Raw genomic sequence first — 21,863 nt, forward strand, 5'->3', positions numbered from 1 at the left:
ATGACAGGATACCATCTGTAGCAAAATCACCCGTGCAGTTGAGAGGGAACATCAGGCAGAGCAGTGGACACCATCTCTCCTACCCATTATATGTCCTCCTGCCATTTAATCTCATTTTCATGCTGATTCCCTCCTGTCAGTGCCATGGAGGTACCTTCACGCAAGCTCACTGTGGCAGCAATCGCTCAGCACAACTTGCCACTGGAACAAGTCTGACCTTGACATCAAAAGGGAAACAGACACGAATAACTCAAACTAAAGATCTATATAGCTCTTTTACACAGAAAAAGAGCTATATAGACCTAGCAGCTTACTTCAGCAGCTACCAAAGCAGCTACTTTAATGGCACTTGCATACAAAGTAAACCTGAGGAAAAATTACCTTAGAGCCTAGAGTGAACCATGAGAAGCGTTTAAAAATCCAACTTGGCACTAAGCAATCCTCAGCCACCTTTGGTGTCCTGGGAATCTGTCTTCCCACTTCCCCTCAAGAGGAAGCAATGTCACTGACAGCAGCTATGCAATTAATTCCATACCATCAAAACAAAATGCCTAGATGAAGCTACTTCTCTCTCAACATCTCTTAGAAGTTATATCCCTTCCCTTGTTCTTTTCTTGTGGACTGAAGTGACAATCTCTCAACAACAAGCTCTGCCTTCATCTTGCTGTAAAGGGTGAAGGTACAACTCTTACTGCAGCCAAAGAATTGGTTCCCCTCATGCAATCTGCCTAGAAACTGGATTGTTCCATGCCTGAAACTGGCTGTATCATTGCTATCAGCTTATAAGAAGCAGGTGTGAGCTGGAGAAGGGATAAGAGAAGGTGGCAAATTTGGGGATGGAAGCAAGAACACTGACTGCTGAGACCAGCGGGTTGTGTTATTTATGGAACTGACATGAGCCTCAAGAGACACCTTGCAGCTCTAATGAGGGAGCATGGTAGGATGGTCCCTACAAAGAGGCTCCTCCCCCAGGTGAGGTGGTCTTCACTCTAAGTGTGAGGACAGAGTGGAATGAGAAACATCTTCACTCACAGATGGGAAAAAAACCCAAGGCATATCAATGCCAAACAACCTAGGAATGGAGCTGAGGTAACAGGACAGTTATTTATTTTAAATCCCTCTCTCTGACCTTGTTTCAAAAACCTTCCCACTCTTGCTTCAGTTTGTTGTTATTGCTCTGAAATAGTTTTCCAATTTCTGACCTTGCTGGCACTTCATAACACCAGGAAAACCTGTGCTTAACATCAGTTTCAGTCTGGTTGATAATAAATCTCTTTTTTTCCACAGTTCATCTTATCATGCCGCATTTAGACTTAGCCTTTTGTACACTTGCTGTACCTTCTCACATGCCATGAGCAACATGCTTAAGTAAAACTTGCATTTAAATCAAAATGTACCAAGATAAAAAAGACTGGGCTAGGACTGCTGGAATCTACAACACTAAGTCTGGCTCAGAATGTCTGCCGGACTAGAAGCTTGTAACAGAAGAAAAGTCTCACACAGTAATTTCTGCATTCATCCCATACCTTTTGGTTGAACTATAGCCCATCTTTCAAAAATTATGCCAATCTTCATCTCAGATGCTGTGAGGGACAGAAATCCTTCACATGCCCAGGCAAGCTCTTTCACTGCACAAATGCCTTGACTTTTTAAAGCACTAGCAGCTGCATTAGTCCTCCAGAGCTTGACAGAGAACACACTCTTTATGAGGCAGTTTCTACTTCTGCATTTCCAATCCACTCTTTCCAAGAACAGGGTCAAATAGCAGCTACTATGTTTTCAGGTTTGTTTTTCAAAGGCTTAGCTAATTTGTCCTAATGTAATTTCTCTTGAGATGATCAGGACACTGCCCTAAAGCTGGCATGGATCGTTGCATAAGGGACAGAAACCAGAAGGAGGCACTGGCTGCCCTGGAACACCAGTTTTTACAGGTCAGATTGTTCCCACTGGAATGGGGAAGCTCTGCATGGGAGATTTCTCTTTCATTCTTGCAAAGGTACATACTGTCCTTGGAAGCTGCCTGCTGGAAAACTTTTCTAATAAAACCTTTTCTCTGAGGGTTCCTCACTCAGGGAGAGTCCTGCCAGTGACTCTCCCTGAACCTGCAGGTCTGGCACAATGGCACAGCTGACATCTTCTCTGATGCCCTTAATCCCCGTGAAATCCCCGTATTCACCCTGTAGTAATAGCTCCTACCATAGGGCTGCACAGCTCCACTGGGACAGCAATGTGCCTGCTACCTAAAAAGACCCCTCCTCTTCCTATGTCTCCTGCAGTAGACATATCAACTATGCACAGCGTCCTCCAGAAAACTTATTTTCACATTGAGAAAGGAATCTTTTTGACAATTAAAAAAAAAAAAAGGGCAGGTGGCAGGTTTGTGGTACACATATTTTATGGCCACGTGTTAGAAACCACAGTGGCTAGAAGGGAGAGGTTAGACTGAGAGCCAGGAGACTCTGGTTTCTGTGATCAGACTGATCTGTTGTGACTTTGGACATGCAAAGACTGTATGATCCCCGGCAAGGGGAGCTTCTTCCACACAGGCTGGTTTGAGGACAGAGATTTCAGCTAGACCTCAATGACTGTGCTGACACAAACATTATCAGTTTATTTGGTGCAATTCAAGAGGACATGCAAAAATATATTCACAGAATAACAGGGCCACCCATTCCAAATATAGTACAATAACTTGGAGCAGTTTTCAGTGCTGTTTTGTATACAGGTGCAATATGGCATTAATATGGCATTACAGGGACAAATTATGGCCCCTTTTTCTCTTTTCTAAGTCCAATGGACTTCCCCAAAGGAAAACTGAATAGACTGTAACTGTAGAAGCCAACAGTCCCACTAAAACACCACACCTACATGCACTCACATACATACACACACACAAAAACATGCAAATTGGATTTAGAATTTAACTCTTCTGGCAGTAATGGCAGTCATAACAAGCCCTATCTATCACCTCCACAACTGGATGTTACAAGGGACTCTGTTTAGTCACCTTAAGTATGCATTCATGCCTTGGTAACTGCCTTCAAAGGGATTAACCATTAGCCATAGGACATGGCATGGGGTTGACTCAAGGGTGAAATGGAAGCTGTTAATGCAGGAGAAAGGCATCAAGCAAGGCTCAGCCTGAGTCCATGCCAAGCCCAAACTCCCCGACCTGGATTCCCTCTGCTTACAGAGGTGGAAGGACAATCAGCTCATAAACCTAAGGAAGAGATGCACTGAGCAAATGAGTAAAGGTTCCCAAGTGAACTGTCTCAAGTGGATAAACATCTCTCTCTTCCTCCCTGACCTGTGAAGCCTGTGGACTTGGTTGTCAGAGCTAGGATTCAAATGGCCCACAGTGAACAAGCTACATAACACGGTCAATTTCTCCCCAAATCTAATGCTCCCACAGAAAATTACACAACCAGAAACAAGTAGTATTCTGTGCATAAATAAAAAACTAGCAATTACTCCAGACAGGAGGTTACGTTAAAGACCTCTATCAGTCCCTTATGAAATATCTTGGTCTACTTTCCTTTCATTGTTTTTTTTTTCTTCATTAACAGAAATAGAGCAGATGGGATGGACAGGATGAAGGGAAAAAAAAAAGAAGGAAAAGGATGGAGAAATGATAGGGAATAAAGAAAGATGGGGAAAAGAAAGAAGGGAGAAAGAAAAGTATGGAAGAAGGGCAAAAAGGGATACATAAAAGGACAGCAGGACGGATGGAAAGGAGAAGGGAAGAAAGAAGGGAAAGAGAGAAAGGACAAAGAAAGGGAAGAAGAGGGATAGAGGAAGTGTGGTAGGAAAGGAAGAACAGAGATAATGAACAAAAAGAAGAGCATTCCTGTGACCTCACGCTAGGTGACTTCATGCTCATATTGCACGAAATCAGAGCAGAGTGTTTTTCACGACCCAGTCTCTCTCACAGCTTCTCTACCTGTTTACTGCACATCCACTGACCTTCAACACAACATAACACGGCACAGCACAGCACAGCAGCCTGAAGAAGCCCCGCTCTGACCACCACCCCCCGGTGCTGGCGGCGCTCCCTCAGGGCCCGAGGGCCGCGCTCGGTCTGGCCGGGCCCCGCCGCCGCGGGCAGAGCAGAGCGCTCCCGCCGCGCCCCCTCGCGGCCGCCGCGGGCACCGCAGCCCGACCCGCGGGCAGCCCCCTCCAGCGCGCTCCTGCCTTCCCCGCAGGCCACCGGCCGCTCTTCTCCCGCTACACTGCCAGTTCGATTGTTTTCTTTATTTCTAAAGCAGCACGTCCATAGACGCCTCCGCACCGCAATCCGTCTCTTCTCTCGGCCGTGCTGTCCCTGCGGCGCCGCTGCCGCCGCAACCCCGGCTCCGGCACCGTAACTCTCCCGATGCAAGCCTGCCACTGCGGACTTTGCAGACCTGCAAGAAGACTCCCTCCCCCGCCGAACCCAGGGGTCCGTGCACTTGAGGTAGCAACTGAGGGTTAACTCAACCACCTCAAGCACACTCGAGCAGCTCTTTGCACAACTAGAATGACTCATACAAAATACTGACACTTGGTTTGTTTTCTTGTATCATAACGGAACACGATAAACTATCAGTACTGTTAAAGGCACATTCACTCTTGTTACTTTTGGAATGTTAGCAAAACACTGATTTGGTAAGAATTCATAGCATTTCCAGATCCTGACACCCTGAGACACAATTGTTCTCCACTGTTTTGCTTTTGGTTACAACCACCTGCCTCAAAGGGCTATCAGATGCTTGTAGATAGATTGAAAAGGGGGAGGTAGGGAAAGGGAGATGCTTGGAAGAAAGTTTTCCACAGCTCTGCATTTAATTCGCCTTACTTTAAGAATAACAAATTGCCACTTAGGTGACCAAAGTCGAATGTGTTGTCAAAAATCCTCTATGGCAAGGCATTCACAAACCAGGCACCCAAAAAGTTTTTTGTGAAAACTAAGTGACTCTGATTCAGTAGAGAAGCTGAAAAATGAGCTGCCCCAAATAGAGAGTGCTGAATTATTCTGAAATATCAGCTGCATGGGATCTTTTTTCTTTTTTTACTTATGAGTGCTGTTTCAAACTGCCTCGTTCAACCTTTTTCCCCCTCCTTTTGCAGTTACTGCCTTTCCAGAAATCTGAGAAGCCCACAATTACAAATAGACAAACTTAGATTTAAGAGTTAGCTCACAAGCTTTGCCAGAGGTTAAAGTTTTTAAATCCATGCATATCTTAGCAGGCTTTGGCATTTCTACATGAAAGGTAAAACTTTTGTCCAGCCTTCCCCAGCCATCAATATTTGCACAAAGTTCAGAACAGTTTCTGGATTTATTTCACAGGGGAATGTCTTTCTATACACATGCAGTATTTACTGGACAACTGTACTGGTATGTTCTCACCATTCTGTTTGCATTCCCATGGCTGCAGTCAAGTAGTACTTCTAGTGTTAATTCAAAAAAGTTTGAATGGTGACTAATCTCATTTATTCAAAAAAAAACATGAATGCACTCGCATACTTTTTAAAGGATTCACTCTCAAAATTGCTCTGAAGATTGTGTGGAATGTTTGGAGAATGCAGGCATTGCACAAAGGTAGAGAGGCTTTCCTCACAGAAAAATGTACGAGCATACCAGCAGCACATAAATATTTTGGATTGGAAACACCAAAAGAAGTTGTCACTCCTTCTAAGCAATAGCTTATCTCTAGAAGTTGACTGGTTTTGTCAGAAATCACAGCTTTCGTTCCATCTCCCAGACTCTAGTCTTCAATTCATGATGAAACAGCGACCAGTCTTCTGATATCTCTTTATGAATACTGAATATCAATTTAAATTTAGCAACTCTCAGATTGAGCTCTAATCCTCCCAACCAAGCTCTCACCTGCAGCTTGGTCTTTAATATGATAAAAACCATTTCTTCCTCTGGCAACCAAGTCTGCTTCCAGGATACGGTCAAACATTCTGCTCAGCCACACTCATCTCATCTGAACTTTGCGCTGCTTACTCTGTCAAGCAGTCTTCAAGCTCCCACATTTTATCTAATTCTAAATTAAACCCACCAGGAGATACTTATTTTCTATGTCAATGGCCACAGTCTCTCTACTTTGGGCTCTGTTAGTGCAGATATGTTCAGAACAATGCTGCTGAGGTCACTTCACTGAAATGATAATTGAGACCCATCTGATGGTCTTCCCTCTTTCTTCTCTCTGTTTTGGCACCAGACCTTGCTCTCCATACCACTAGAGAGTGGCTGACAAAACCCTAGGCCAGAGTTCGCAGCACTATCAAGTCTTCACACACATCAAGGTGTTTTCCTCAGAAAAGCTTCACATCTTCTCACACTTTATCCCTTCAAGCCCAGCAACCTCACCCTGGTCTTCTCTGCTAAGCAGAACCACCTGAAAACTTACATTCCCCAAGCTGTCTGGAAAGAACAAAGGGGCTGGGCTGATGTGCTGGTACCCCATCTTGCTGACACAAACACAGTTTCCACAGGGGGATTTTTCCAGGGCTGACCCCTTTCTCTCAGTGCACAAGCCCCACGTTATGCAGTCCAGCACTAAAGCTGGGTAGGCAGAAGGTTGGGCTGACACAGGGAGAAGGGCCTATTTCCAGCCCCTGTGTTCCTGCTCTAACAGCACCTTAAATCAGGAGCAGTGCCTGTGTGAGGGTCAGGTCTGGGGACCTTGGATGCCCAACCTCAGCATTCCTGCATAAGCTTTCTCTGCCCAGGCTGGATGCATTTTCAGTGTGCTGGCAATGCTCTAGGAAGCCCTGCTGGCAGATTTGTGGAGCCTGTCTGCACACTCAGTTGGCAGGGCAATTCACTGACATAACTTGGAGAAAAGCTGTAACCCTCTGTCCATTTATAACACTCTCCTCTTCAGTCTTCCATGCTTTGCATTTATCATGGTCCACAGTGCCCTGCTAAAGGAAGACATAGTCACTCTGGTCTTGACACAAGCCAGACACTAACAGTCTATTCAAGAGCACTTGTAGCAAAGGGGAGTAAAAGTTCTAAATAATTTTAGTGACAAAGAGATCATACCAACATGGACCTCCCCAAACTTTTTAACACAGCCCAGACTTCACCTAAGCAATGGAAAACATGAAGATTTTTTTTCTCTGTTACCACTGTGCAGGTGAGCAGAGAAGGCAATAACTCCTTAATCTCTTTTTTTTTTTTCCCCAATAACTAACTTTCTTGTCCAATAGTAGCTCTGGAATATAAATATGAAAGATTTTCTTATACCCTTTCTTCCCAATTAACAAAGCTGATTCTCAATCCATTGAGAAATTACCAAAACTTCCAGACCCAGGATTCAAGCGCATATGACATACTTTGACAGCCAGAAGCAAACTAAGTTGCAAGGAGCTTTGGTCAGAAAAAACTGCACTAAGCAAAAAACTGCACTAAGCAAAAAACTGAACACCTCCTAAAGATTTCTGTGCTAGTGCCAGATCTTAAAACTGAGGACTACCTGCAAGCCACTGCTCTTCGTAAGGAAAGAGTGGATGAAAACTCTGTGTAGACAAGAACACAACAGAGAAGATGATAATTCCTGATATAATTCAACTAAAGAAAGCAGGTAACTAAAAGAAAAACTGTTTCATAACCTCTCTGCACATCCTAAACATACCAAATGACAACAGGTATGGTTGCAAACCTATATTAGCAAAAAGGAAAACTGCAGTCCTGTCAAAGTCAGAAGGCCTTCATAGAGTGCCCAGTCAGTACTGTTAATCAATATGAGTAGACTAGTAATTAATTCAAGCTCTTATATGCTTGAACAGAGGGAATAAAAGCCCATGGCTTGAAATGCAAAATTGCTCTCTTGTTACTTTTTGCATTAACCACTCTTTCTTTCTAAGTATCAGTTCTAGTTCTAAATGCCCCTCCAACCAGGTAATACCCTTAAGTAACAGATTAGATAAAATCTGTATGACATTGCCAGTGTGACATTATCTGATTCAGAGTAAAATTTACAATCATGCGTTATGCTGTATTTAATTTTCCCATTAGACAGACTACATGGATTAGCTACACATGTGAACTATCCTGCCACATACACTCATCTTGGAAGGAACGGGATTTTTATTACATAAGATAGAAGAATGTTCAGTTCTTGTCCACACAGGAAACTTTTGACTAGTAATGTCAGGTATGGACGAAGGCGGTACTCCTTCATACCTATAAAAACATACTGGTGCTTTGGAGACCTGAGGTAAGCACTTGCCAGAAAAGTGGTTCATTTCTGGTTCAAACACTGACATACTTTGGCTTAGTAAAGACTTAGCCTTCTGGAGTTTTAGCAAAGCCTTAGGAGCTGGCATGATCTGAGACCTGCCCTGATGAATCTCAAGCTACATTTGCTACCCTTCAGATTTGCAGGTAAAATACTCACCATGGCAGACATAATCAGACTGAGAATTAACCACACTTAAATACCTAAACTTAAGGTGCTATTTACCTGCATGGATTTTTCTGCTCTTCTAGCTCCCCTCTACAGAGAAAGAAGACCATCTTCCCAAAAACCTCTGCCTAGTTTAGAAGCTGACTTGGTTGGATTACTCAAAAAATATGCCCTCTGGTTCACAACTCCTTTCATTCCTCCCTCAGCACCCCGCTCCACTGCAAAAGGAAAACTGCACAACAGGACAAAGAAAACTCTCCTACACAAATGGGATGGGATGCTATAAAACTCTGAGGTGCACAGTGAGAAAACGTGTGTCTCTTTGACAGATCTTTCCTATCACAAATTGTCCAACTTGTCACTGTCTTCCTGTTTTCTGTCAGCCACAAAAACAAACAAAAAGCCTTGCAAACACTTCAAATAGCCCAGCTGTCACAGATAAGTTTGCCAGAGGTTTTAATGTTTTAATGGCAGAGGTGGTTAGTTTTAGCAGGAGATGCTTACAATGCTTGCATAGTGTAACAGCATTATAAAATCTGGTGAAAGAGAAAAAGAAGGTCAAAAGAAGTTTTTGTCTCTATCTTCGCATAACAAGGGAAACCTCCTGTGCTGCAACTGAAACTTGTTTACAGCCACTGCTGAGCAGAAGCTGGGCAAGCTGTCTCCTAACAACCTAGAGAAGAGGATGCAGTGGGCAGTGCTAGTTTGTAAAAATTAGTAGCCCAAAGGGATATCTGCTGCTGTTGAATCACACATATCCTCCCTGATGGCTGACGACTGAAGTCAAGAGCAGCACTATGTTGGCCATGATACACTGAGCAAAATTAATGTAGGTATATTTAGAAAGTTTTACCCTACTGGGCATTATGTTAATTTGTCTGTTGGGACAGGAAAACAACATAAAAGGGGAAAAAATACACAACCAAACAAAAAACCCCAAACCAAACCACAGGCAATTGACTGCTTTTCCCATGCTTCTTTCAAAACAATTCATTACAAAACCCCAAAGAATTCAAATGCAGCTATACATTGCTGTTGCAAAAAGCTAGAGGTATCCATAGATACTGCCAGGCTTTCTGATAAACTAGGTGGCATAACACAAGGTCTCTATGAAAAGCACCATGCACTCATATGTGCTTGTACTCTGCACTAGGAGTCTTGATCTTGACTGGGGCTTTGGCGGACACAGACAAGTAACTATGGCGGGTGGGCAGCACACTCAGCTGAGCCCCCTCTTTTGGGTCCTGCTTCTGGACACCTATTGAGGAGGACAAGGGTATCACTGGCATGAATTCTTGTGCTTAATACTGAGAAGGCACGAGAGGAACAACGCGTGCTGCTAAGTGAGCAAAATGTCCTCTCTGATCATCCCTGAGTAAATAGATGCAAGTTTAGACAAAATACCCCATATGAAAGTTGGCCATCTGTTCAACTACGCTAAGTGGTTTCTGGGGAAAGGAAGGGACAGAAAACGTGTTTTGTAACAGGAGAGATAGCCTCACGCCCTCCAAAAAATGGAGGGAGGGGGGCAAAAATATGAAGAAAGCAACAGCTGACCGAGAGCCTCTCAGGAGTTCGGGGCCAGCGGGAGGGAAATAGGGCAGCAGACCGAACCGTGGTCGGACGGCCGAGGGGCTCCCGGCAACGCCGCCGCCTCCGCCGCGCCGGGAGCTCTGCGAGCAGCCGCGGCGGGGCGCGGAGGTTCCGCCGAGCCGGGCAGCCTCGGGTTAGCTGAACAATTGTTCAGCTGCCCGCTGCCTGCGGATCCGCAGCCGCGGAAAGGGCGCGGAAGGTCCGCGCGAGGCAGCCCCCGCACCTGCCGACGGGCTTACCTGCGGTGGACCCGGGCGCCTCGCCCTCCTCCGGCGGAGCGGACTTCTTGCCGGGCCCCTTGCCTTTCCTGCCCTTCCTGCCGTTGCCGGCTTTTTTCTTCTCGGCCATCCCGGCTCCGGCCGGCACCGCGCTCCCCGCTGCCGCCGCCATCCCCGCGGTCGCCCCCTCTGCCGCCACCGCCGCCGCTGTCGGCTCCCGGAGCGCCCGAGGCTCCAGCATCGCTCTTGCCTGCCGCTGCGACTTGCAGCCGCGAGTTCCTTGGAAGTTTTCGGAAACTCCTCTTCGGGCCTTTTTTTTCCTTCACCCCCCTCCCTCCTTCTCCACCCCCTTTCCCCCCCCACCCCCCCACCCCCCCCGCTCTCCTTTCTTCACTACTACTAATACACTCCAGCCCAAAAACACACCCCTCGGCACACCCCTCGCTAACGCCCACCCCGGGCACCTCTCGCTTGTTCTCGGGAGGACCCTGCACGCCCCCAGGGTGCGGGGCGGCCCCGGCCCCAGCCCCAGCCCCGGGGAGGGCGCAGGGACGCGGCCCGGCGGGGCGGGGCGGGCAGGGGCCGGGCAGGGCAGGCAGGACGGGGCGGTGTCGCCGCCGGAGCCGCCCCGCCGGTCGGCGCTGCCCGGAGCGCGCTGCTGGCGCGCCGAGGGGCCGAGGCCGGGGTCTCCCCCGGCGGTCAGGGTGGCCCCGGCGTGGGGTCGCAGAGAGCGTGAGGCGGGTGCGGTATTCATCAGGGTACTGACATGCTGCCGCTTAGGCACCTGCTTAAGCTGAAGCTCCCGCTTAACCTGCGAGGTTACCGGCAGTGCCGCCTCCGCCCCGACGGCGGGGATGCTCAGGGGATGGAGGGTCTGAAAAACTAGCGTGCGCTTCCGCACCTGGTGATTTGCAAGGACGTCCTGTCCCGGGGAGGTCTCACTGTTCTCATTGTGCGTCCGTTTCTACTTTGGTACCTTGCCATGGGGCTGGTCCCGGAACCACCAGTTCTCACAGCCAACAGTTGGTCAGGTAAAGCCTTGCTGCAGTCCACAGACGAAACTGCACCCAATACAGCCATACCCAAGACTACTGTGAAGTAGCTGATAACAGTTTAAAGGCACCAAACTGAGCTCCATCATCAGCTGGAAAACTTCAGGAATCTGTATATAATTGTTCAGCTAACCTGAGCCATAGTCCCTGATGGTGGAGATAACTGTTACCTGTAGGACTTGCACTTACACATTATTGGGTGAAAAACAGAATTCTCAGAAGTTGTAGAAAAGATCAATACAAAGTACTTGAAGTCTCACAATGGAGGGTCTTTCCTGGAAAAGTCATGCAATCTGGAAAAGCTGATTGAGTCATAATCTAAAACTAGGTTTGCTACTTCACAGTCTGTGGTGATTCCTCCTCTTGAGGAGAGTTGTGCATGTGCTTTGGACATCAAACAATGACCATCATGCACAAAAGATGCTTTAAAATTCTTCTTCAGTATTCTTGGACTGAAGACATTTAAAGATCTTCCCAAATCAGGCCTAAAAAAGACAAAACAGTGAAACCCTATATATATACTGAGTTCCTCATACTGGCTGAAATTTTTGAACTCAGTTTTTTCAACATACTCTCCTGGAGTGAGAAAGTTTTGAAGAAGCAGTGGCTAGCCAGCATTTTTCAGCATTTGTACTTTGAAACAAACAGAAAAAAACCCTCAATGTTGGTCTAAGTCCTTATCTGTTTGGTAAAAGAAGAGCAGCAAACAACATTGACTGCAAAACATCAAGGCAAAAAAAATATACTTCCTAAGTGGCCTGGTGATACAACTTTAGTGAAAAATCAAATCAAGATGGGTTGGGGAGTAAGGGGAGACGACATGCATTTGTGTCACATTTTGGGTTTCTTGACAGAGAGTGTTATGACATCCTTTCTCAAGTGTGCTGAAATGAAGTTGGGGCGATAAGCTCCAGGGAGGGCAGGGAGGAAAAGCAAGCCTCACGGAAAAACAGCTGAAGATGCTGAAGATGGGGAGCTAACACTAGCGGCAGTAGCTCGGTTTTTCCTTAAGGGGTCACTACTTAGCAAGGAGGGAGCCTGCAGCGAAATGTAAGAGACTGTTGGCTAACGAAATGTACTTTTAAATGATGTCGAAATAACCTGGTTTTCTGTACTCTGAAAAATCTAAATACTCAAGCATTATCTTCAGGCTGTGTTCATCAGTATTAAATCGTCATTCCAGGGAGTTATCAGCACTGAGGCACCATGAGCAAGACACAGGATGCACCCCCACAAAAGATGCTGGTTTTGAGGGTGAGATGCTGTGGAGGGACCCCAGCAGCCCAAGAATGCATTCAAACTGACAGCCTAAAAATGAAACTCCAGACGAATTCCTGCACCTTGTCTTTCAGAAGTAGGAAATTTCTCAGAAAAACATACCAGAATTTCTGTTCCAGAAATAAGCCTATTATTCCGAGAAGAAAGATTGCAATTCATTTTATACAATGTGTCATAGATCCACTGCAGAAGGGTGTGATTTACTTCTGTATACACCAATGCCAAAGAAGGTGGTACTGCTTACACAGGTGAGTCTGCCTCTCTTTCTCTGCTGTTGCCATCTGTGAGATACTTGAGCAGAGTGGGTAGCAGCTGATCTAACACCACATTAATGCAGCCATTCTATCCCCTCAGTGGCAGAACTATAGTAAACAGCTGGCTTAGAGATCAGTCAGAAAATGCCCAGTGTACATCAATCTGAGCTAGTACAGCTTAGTCCAGTCTACTCTAGTTATTCCAAATCTTGAAATACTTTACTTTTTCCTACAGCCAAGGGACACTTTGGACTTCTTGAACTAGAGAGATGGGACCATTTACATAATTTCAGTGGAATGGGAAGCATAGCTCAGATGTGTTGCACAATCTCACAAAAATTGCACAGTTACTTTCAGAACAGCAGTCAAATGTTCATGTACATCAGTTCATAATAGGGCAGGTAAAAAGGAGTGCTGCCTGTCACCAATACACAGGTAGAGACTGTGTATGGAGTTTTACATCTCTTTGCTATTTCCATGTCAACTTCTTCAGTACAAAAATTAAGCTCTGCTTATTCCCAGGCTCATCTCATTGTTGGTAGTCTGGCTCTTCTGGACCTCTGCACTATGTGAACTTGCTTATTTGCTTGTGAAGTGAAAGCAGAATGCTGCTAAGTCTAATATTTCACTCATATATACATCTTTGCAAACTGTAATGCAAGCTAGAAGAGACAGACGAGTAAACAAAAATAAACAAAGCATGCTCCAGAGTAAAAAACGTTGAATATAATTTTCACAATCTGATTTTCTTTTGTTTCTAAGTTCATTTTTGCAAATACACTGACCGTAAAAGGGACCTAATTACAAATACTTTGGAATTCCAATGTGTTACCAAGAGAGAAAAAAATGGTTTAAGACTATTTTTTTTCTGCACAGAAAATGTACTCATTTAACAAAATCATTTCCTGAATTGATAATTAAGTTCATGGTTTAATCCTGTTCTTATTCTTCTCTCAACTGAGGACTGCCATTTTCTTTTTCTTCATACTGTGCTCCTTAAAACCCATGAAGACGAGTAGAAAACTATTTGCATGAACTTCAAAACTGCCTGTTGCCCTCCACTGGTAGCAAGAAAACAGTAAGAACTGTCATCATAAACAGACTGAAATGGGAACGATGTATTGTAAACATAACTGTGAATGAAACACATTCTTATCTTAAGTTTGACTTGAAATTTTGTCAGCAGCTAAGCACCAAGTCTTTGACATCAACTCAGCTGAGTCAGGACAACAGTACCTTTTGTTCTACTGACATTTTGAAGATGCAAATCTTGATTACACAGAAGTGTCCTAACAGTGGTTTAAAGGTCAAGGCAACATCTTTGGCAACAGCAGCAACTGTGACAGGTGATGACGTCTCATTAATGTCTTTTTTCAGGAAATGGCACATTTCGGAGTTGTTTGTACATGTATCTGTGTATATCTTACTATAAAACAAGATCTGATAGCCTCCAATTTGCCAACAATTTTTACAGACTCAATTTGTGAAACTTCAGGAGACTTTCACAGCAAAAGAAATGGGTACTTTAACATCTAATATTTCAGAACGTTTTACGTCATTCAGTTCCCATGATAAATATACACATATACACACACAGTGTGTATACACAGTGGTAGCCCCATTAATGTGTGAGACATTGATGCTGTTTGGTGTGGGCTGAATGTCTCTACAGACCACTACACTCCTGAAATACATCATTAGTTATAACCCAGGATATGGCCTCTGAAAATACCTAAGCAAAAACGCATGGAAGGTGAAAATCTATTAATAGGAATAATTTGGCTTTCCCTGTTTGAATCCAAACTATTCCAGCTCTGGCAGCGAGGACTGCTCTGAAGATTGACATCTCTCTCACTTCACTGATGTGACTCTACTGACTCTCTCTACTGTTCAGTCCAGACATTTTGCTCTCATGGAAGCAAATCAAATTAATTTTTTAAATGTATATTAAAACTTCATTCAATTTGTGTGTGGGTATTCTAATTCAATACTTTAAAAAATATGAAATTACGTTCAGATCAATTCACTTGGTAAGGTAAAGAAGACCAATCACCTTTGATTAAAAATGCTGAAACAGAGCTTTGATGTGGTTTAACAAATTCACATTAAAAGCGTGGTTGTTTTGGATCCAGACTGATTTTCTTCTCTGTGTGCAAGAGTTTAGTGGCCAAGCATGATAATCCCCATTGTCCCAGTGCCTGTGTGAGGGACCAAAAGGTCTTCCAAATTAGACTGGCACAGTGTGCATAAATCTGTGGTGAATTTGTACCCCATCACAATCAGCCCCCAAATCTCTGTGGTGACACATCACAGAATGAATGTTGGTCCCAGCCCCTTCCCAGCCTGCTCTCTCATGGTCAGCGGTCTTGGAGTGTGCTCAGCCCAGTGGGGCTGCTAATGCTGTTCTGTCTCTGGGCCATCATGTCTCACAGGTATGCCTGGTGTTGTCTTAACACCATGAGTTCAGGGGAGTTCTGGCTTCTCTGATTCCCTGCAAGCCCCCTCTGCTGCAACCACAAGCTGGCCTGTCCTGCAGCAAGCTGGCTGAGAGAGCACAGGCACCAGCATGCATCCCTGTCATATTGCAGGAGCAAAATTTCTGCTCCTGGCAGGGTGCAATTTACTGAGGTGTGTTATTATCCCAGTGTCCCTGTTGAAATCAGTTGGCTGAGGGGTCTCCAAGGCTCCACTTTGTGCTACCTTTCTCCACAGGCTCTGTGAAGAAAACAAGTTCCTTTTGGAATCACTCAGTGCAATACAACACGCGCTCTGGAGCGTGTTCTGCCCACACCATCATCCAAGGTGTTTACAGGCATCTCTATGAGATTATCTCAGTGGTATGCAATCTCCACGATATATCATCTTCAAAGTAACCCTGTGGGAGTGTGGCAAAGCTGCTGGCTTCTTTCCTTACAGAAGGGGAACAGGACTTAAAGAGTATTTAGACCAAGCAAAAAGCTTTCAGCTTTGGAGCTCCAAACTCGTCATAGTCTGGTCATCAACACAGTATCTTGAGTCAGCCACACAGGCTTCACATTCATCACCTGAGGAGTGTTCAGTGTCTGAGGGTGGGAATCACAACTGCCATGTCTGCTATGCAAGAAACTAACAAAATGTTAACAATAAAACAGGATTTTTCACAGAAGGTTTGGAGGCTTTCAGCTCCTTGTGGCAATGAGGTGCCTTCACAGCCCCAAAATGAAGCAAAAACACCAAAGAAAGAGAAGATACAATTTATAAAGGATAACAAAGGACTGCTTTCCTCTTGTATGTGCTTACAGTTCAGTGGTGGCAAATGCCCTCTCCCCAAGGAGGAGAAACCTGAGCTCAATTTCTTCATGTGCCTGAAGAGATGCGAGTGCACATCTCTCATCTCTCAGGAGACCGTCAGGCTCTTAGAAAGCTTTGCCAGAAATTTTGGACTGGTAAAATACTTCAGAGAGCAGGAACTGGAATTGAAACCACCCTTTCTTTCACATAAGCTCTCAGAGCAGTGCCATGCTTTCTTTCTTTGTCTTTGTCCCAGTACAGGATTGGACAACTTCGACTAGACTGACTAAGGATATTCTCTAGTTTAAACATACCAACAAATCTAGCACTATAGACCACACATGCAGATATACATTTCTTGTATGGATTTCACTGAGAGATCAGCTGAAAGTCCTGCAGTTAAATGCAGAAATTGTTTGGATCCATTCCGTCATTAATATACAAAATGAAGGATGAGACTTCCCCTATGTACTTCCCCTATGTACATACCTACTCACGCACACATGCTCACAGCTACTATAGAACTGCCCTGATTCAACTGGAGTTTCAACATTTTTGCTCATGAAAGTCAGTTAGATGACCCGCTGTAAACAAAAATATATTGCTTATGGGGAGAGGGCTCTCTGTGTGGGCTTTGTTTTCCCCATAACTCTTCTTACTTAAATCCCAAGCAAAAATTAATAAATAGAGTATTAGGGAGGATGTACAGTCACTGCAGTTTAGTTTTAGGGTTTTTCATGCAGCAAGAAAATGAAGATGTGTCTAATCAAAGCCTGAAACTGTGGTGAGATTCCCTACTGTGTCTTATCTATGTAAGAAATTTATATTGATAGCTAGCAAATCTTGACTCTTTGAAGCTCAGGCTTCAAAAATTCTTGTGATTAATTGCAGCATCCCTGGTAAAATCAATGGTTTAGCAAGCATTATATCAGGCACAAGAGTATTTCTCTTACAACTCCTTTGCTTAAAGCCAGACACACACTTAGGTACCTTTTATAAATGGGGCTTGGGAGAAATTGTTCTTTCAGAAAGTTTTCATGCCTTTTCCTTTCTAAATAAGTAGAACTTTGGGTAAAGTGTGTCTGATACGCCATTCCTCCTATCAAAGTTTCTCAGCTGCAGCCTTTACTGAGAATTTTCTATGAGCAATATGTTGTTTTCACTGAGTTGTTTCAGAAAGTTGCATTCATTTCCCATCACACCCAAGCAAAAGATAATTTTGGTAGGCTTGCCTCAAAAGAGAAATATGGTGTGCAGGGGTATCATTTCATGCTGTGAAATAAGGATTGAAGTGAAAGGTTAAATAGGAAACTAGTCAAGTGGTAAATTAAAGCCCAGGGAAATCCAGTTATTTCAAGCCTCAAAAAAGAATGTTTTGAAATTGTGTTTAACACAGTGCACTGGTGGGTAGGGTGGAGGTGGGGTTTACCTGCAGACAGGCCAGTGCAAAACTGTGTATTTGTCTGTTTTGAATCCTGCCAACCACAGCAGGCAGGGAAGATGAGGGGGAGAGGAGTGGGCAGAGGGAGGAATGGACCCCAAATACATCTAGGGACTCATTAGTTATCCTAAGAACGTAGCACCTGGCTGAAATACAGGACTTGGGGGCACAAATCCAGAAAATTGTTCTCTACATGCCTAGTTCTTGTAATCTCCTTTAGGAGCCTGCTCCTGGCCAGTATTAGAAAATGGATATTAAGCTGGATGGGATTTTAGTTTGACCCTATATGACCAGTTCGGTATTCTTTAACTTTGCATTCAATTAAATAAGTGTCTTAGGTTTCAGGTCTTTATGCAACTTCATAGTATTTTTGAAAGCAAATGGTGACTTTAGTGATCTGTGATCTGCTGGTTTAGAGTTCATAGGAACTTTTTACTTCTTCCCAGACTAATTACTTTCTTGTTCTTCCACAAATGCAGAGACATGATGTGAAGTCCTGTTGCCTTAGCCTCCTGTCACATTTGTGGTGACTGGACCCTCACTGTCACTGTCTCATAGTTCCTAATTTTGTGGCACCAGAAATTACAAAGCTGTACGCCTGATTAAAGTTTGCCAAGCTGGAGTTAAAGCTACATATTAAAGAGTTGGTGGTTTGGGTCTTTCATCATTGTTTTTTGTTTGGTTTTGTTGTTTTGTTGTTGTTGTTGTTGGTTCGTTGTTGTTTGGTTTTGGTTTTCTTTGGGTTTTTTGTTTGTTTGTTTTTAATGGCTTTGCAAAATCACAAATAAAGGTAATATGGGTTGAATAATGGTGGTGGGAAATTTGAATTCAGCATAAAATATCAGACAAAAGGCTAAATACAACTTTGTTTGGCAAAAGATGTGGTAAGGAAGGTGGTGAATCTAATGTGAAAGTTGAAGAAAAATCCAGAGATCCGACATCTGGGGATTGAAAATTAGTATGGCTCCTTTTAAGTCCATGGAAGCAATGATTTTCATGCCTGAAAATTTGTCCCTAATACATCATGGCTACTTCTAGTTGACCCCTAGTTTAAAATATATAGATAACAAACAGTTTTCTGTTTCCTGACTAATTCCTCCCTTTCCAAAGGAAGTCTGAATATGGAGTCAGGTGGGAGAGCCTCAGCAGTGTTAGTGTTCTGATGTAATCGGACTGGTGTGATTTCCTCTGTGGATAAAACTTTTGTGAAGTATTCTTTAGACAGAACTCTTTCCAGATTCTCAGGTTGTACACACACACACACACACACAAACACAAATACAACTCAGAAGGAGCTATGGGGCCACACAGATCCCAGTAAGCACAATACTTCAGCGTGCTTGAAGACCTAAATACATGTATATTTAGGATTCTTTTGGATCATTGAAAAATTCCTACATGCTGTACTGCCAAGTTTCAGTGCTTAAAACCACAAATAACTGGAATCTGGGTACTTCCTTTTGGGGCAAAGTTTTTTAAAAACCTTCATTAATACTACCCCTATGAAAACAATGCAGAACATAGTTGTCAGGGAATAAAATGTGTGGTGCTTCTGTCACTAAATTCTTTCAAGTGGTTTTAATTGACTCATAAAACATTCAAAACTGAGCCAAGACAGGAATCCTATTACCCTAAATGTACTGGTTCTATACAGCTTGCTAGTAAAGCTCTGAAAGTTGTGGGAGCACCTCACTGAGCAGAGAAAGAAAGTATTTTAATGGCAATTCCTCCTGCAAGTTTACTCATGAGTTACAATTGACAATGAATGTGCTATTCCACAAGCTCAGACCTTTGCCTGTTCATGATTAACCCACAGAAAGACTGCAAATATGTTGGTAATAGGGGAACATATGAAAGTGGTATTTGTTAATTTGATTGCTATGTGTAGCTCTATGTGGGCCAATATGCAAACTCATTTTATCCTGTAGTTTGCTCCTAAACTATTCCCCACAGCTGCCACAGAGAATTTGGTAATCTAGAGTCACCACCTCAGCTGTGGGACTAGTAACCAAGTTCTCATAATTTATATCTGGAGGTGGAAAGGTAACATTTATAACCAAAACCAAGGTCTGAACCTAATCAGAGGGCAGACAACAGCCTCTGTTTCCACTTCATACTGACATCTATTCTCTGTCAAGGAGTATTAAAGATTCTGTCTTCTGTTAGGTTTCCTTCTGCAGGTAAATGGTGGTCAGCCTCTAATTAGCATTCATTCAGTTTGCCACTTTAGTTGTATGGTATTTCCAGAGAAAAAGACTGTGTAGCAAAAGCAAAGAGAATACAATTGACCACAGCCTGATTCTTTGATAAGAATCTGTCAGTGAAAGCTATTGCTTTGAAATATTCTGGGTTGTTCCAATAACTGATGTGTTCCCACTAAGTGGTTGTAGGAGAGCACTAGTGATAGCAACATATTGAACAAAGAAAACTAAAAGATATTTTGATCAAGTTTCTTCACAAGTGATCAGTTGCCCAAGGACACTGACCAAAACCACCAACTCCAAAGTATCTTGAGAGACTAAGCAAGTAAATCATCCAAGAAAATTACCCCTGGGGAATGCACACTTCCAATACAGTACATTAAGAATTACCAAAACAATACCTGCAATTTTCTTCTCTCAGGGAAGAAGTTCTCTTCTTACACAGGGTAAAGAAATTAAAGACAACTGATTTGCAAGCACTAAACTCAGCTGTACCGTTCCCAGTGTTGCAGGATCATGGTAAGCAACAAAACAAACTGGAGGCATTCTACTCTCAGCCCATACTGCAAGGAAATTGGAAAAGAAAATATTGTGAGTTCAATTGTTTGGGGGCTTGATGGAAAGCTAAGTATCTGAATTGCCTAAGAAACCTCCAAAACAACTTCTCAGTAGGCTGACTTTTGAGAGACAAGAGGGAAGGAGAGAAAAAATAAACAGCAACCCAAAAATTGATGCAAATATCAGGTGATTACAGCATGGCTTTTTCATGCCATTCCAGAAACATAAACAAAACCCAGAACATGAGACAAAGGCAGGGAATAATAAAGAAACTAGTCAGGAAAGGAATAAAAGCACTTCTCCACTCTCTGCAAGAGTCCTGAAAATCTAGGCTGTCTAGTGCCACAGCGCTCCCTTTCCCTGGCTGCAGGATGAGCAGCACTCAGCATGCCCCTCTGCCTTGCAGGCTTCCCCATGCACTGCTTTCAACCTCTGGAAGCAGAATTGGAGTCCTCTAGCGTTAATGGCAGAAAAAAATCAGGTTTAGCCTGTGTTTTTCAAACACCTTCTGAAAAACCTTACTAGAGCCTCACTGTACAGACAGTTACCATTTAACAAAGTGCAAAGTAATGGATAAAGAAATCTCTTGAGTGCGTGGGTTGAATTGCAGTCTGCAATGGCAGATGGTCCAGCAGGTGCATAACTTGTCTACAGCAACAGGATGCAAAAGATATTAAAGAATCTGATGAAGTGTCTGATGGTCAGGGACACCTCAAGAAAATAAGTCACATTGATACAGATCCCAGTGTTCTGGCAAAAATGAGCAAGTAATGAGAGAACTATCCTGAGTAAAGTGCTGAGAGAGAGAGGATAAGCTGTGCTAGTTTGGAGGAAATAATTAACTAGCAAGAGTTGCTGTAATAAAATCAAAATAGTTAAGGATCAGCAAATGCAAAAGCTGTTCCCTGTGAACAACTGGAGAAGGCAGGCCTAGTTTTGAAAAGTCACTTTTCTGAACTTACTGTAGTTTCTCAGATAAGCTAATGGCTTTGGCAGGCTGTAATGTGATGAAGAGAAAGAAACTGTGCTGTGACTTCCCTTGGAGCAGAAGAGTGCCCTAGCATCCAGGCTGACCCCACACTCTGCAGCCCAAGTTGCCTGAGGATCTGGATAGGGTGGATGCAGTGAGCAGGCTGAAAAAAGATAGAAGTATCAACATTCAGCAGCTTTTGGTGTCTGAAATGCTTGGGGAATAGTGTTTAGTCTGTTGTGATTCCAGTGTAGCTCTGTACAAATGCAAAATTTGCTCAAGAGGGGAAGAGCGTTCTCATTCCCTTGTGTTTATTGTCTTTCATTCATGTGTTCAGGAGAATAATTTAGGAACCTTTAATTATCTGCATTTTGGACTGGAGTCCACAATAAAAAGCCTCTTTTTCCTCACTTCTCCTCTGTTCTTTAAAAACCTAAACACTCTTCCAGCAAAATTCCCCCTTGCATGTCCATTTCTTCCAGCACATCAGGACACACCTTTGGCCTTAAGACAGCTGTTTTGCTCTTCTTCATTCTGCAGAAACCCTTGGGTTTTTTTCTTTTTCAGGCAGGAAATGCTCATGGCTTGGAAACTGCTGATCCAACCTCTCAGCCTCAGTCAAAGCTGCA

General features: G+C 43.7%; 1 protein-coding gene across 8 annotated transcripts in view; it reads right to left on the reverse strand.

The window, feature by feature from the left end:
* The window catches only part of NRG1 (neuregulin 1), a 452,615-nt gene that overhangs the window by 165,365 nt on the left and 265,387 nt on the right, over positions 1-21,863 (reverse strand). For 5 of the 8 annotated variants that reach the window (XM_071424697.1, XM_071424694.1, XM_071424695.1 and 2 more), the window contains exon 1: positions 10,232-10,521. The exons of the other annotated variants lie outside the window; for them this stretch is intronic. In XM_071424697.1, coding sequence (XP_071280798.1) covers positions 10,232-10,451 — 220 coding nt within the window. In that variant the 5' untranslated portion in view covers positions 10,452-10,521. Of the gene's footprint in view, positions 1-10,231; positions 10,522-21,863 lie in introns of those variants that run through there. 8 annotated transcript variants of the gene reach the window in all.

Source organism: Agelaius tricolor, unplaced genomic scaffold, assembly GCF_023055355.1.
Source record: "Agelaius tricolor isolate 1412-34295 unplaced genomic scaffold, bAgeTri1.0.p SCAF_4, whole genome shotgun sequence".
NCBI classification, from domain to species: domain Eukaryota; kingdom Metazoa; phylum Chordata; class Aves; order Passeriformes; family Icteridae; genus Agelaius; species Agelaius tricolor.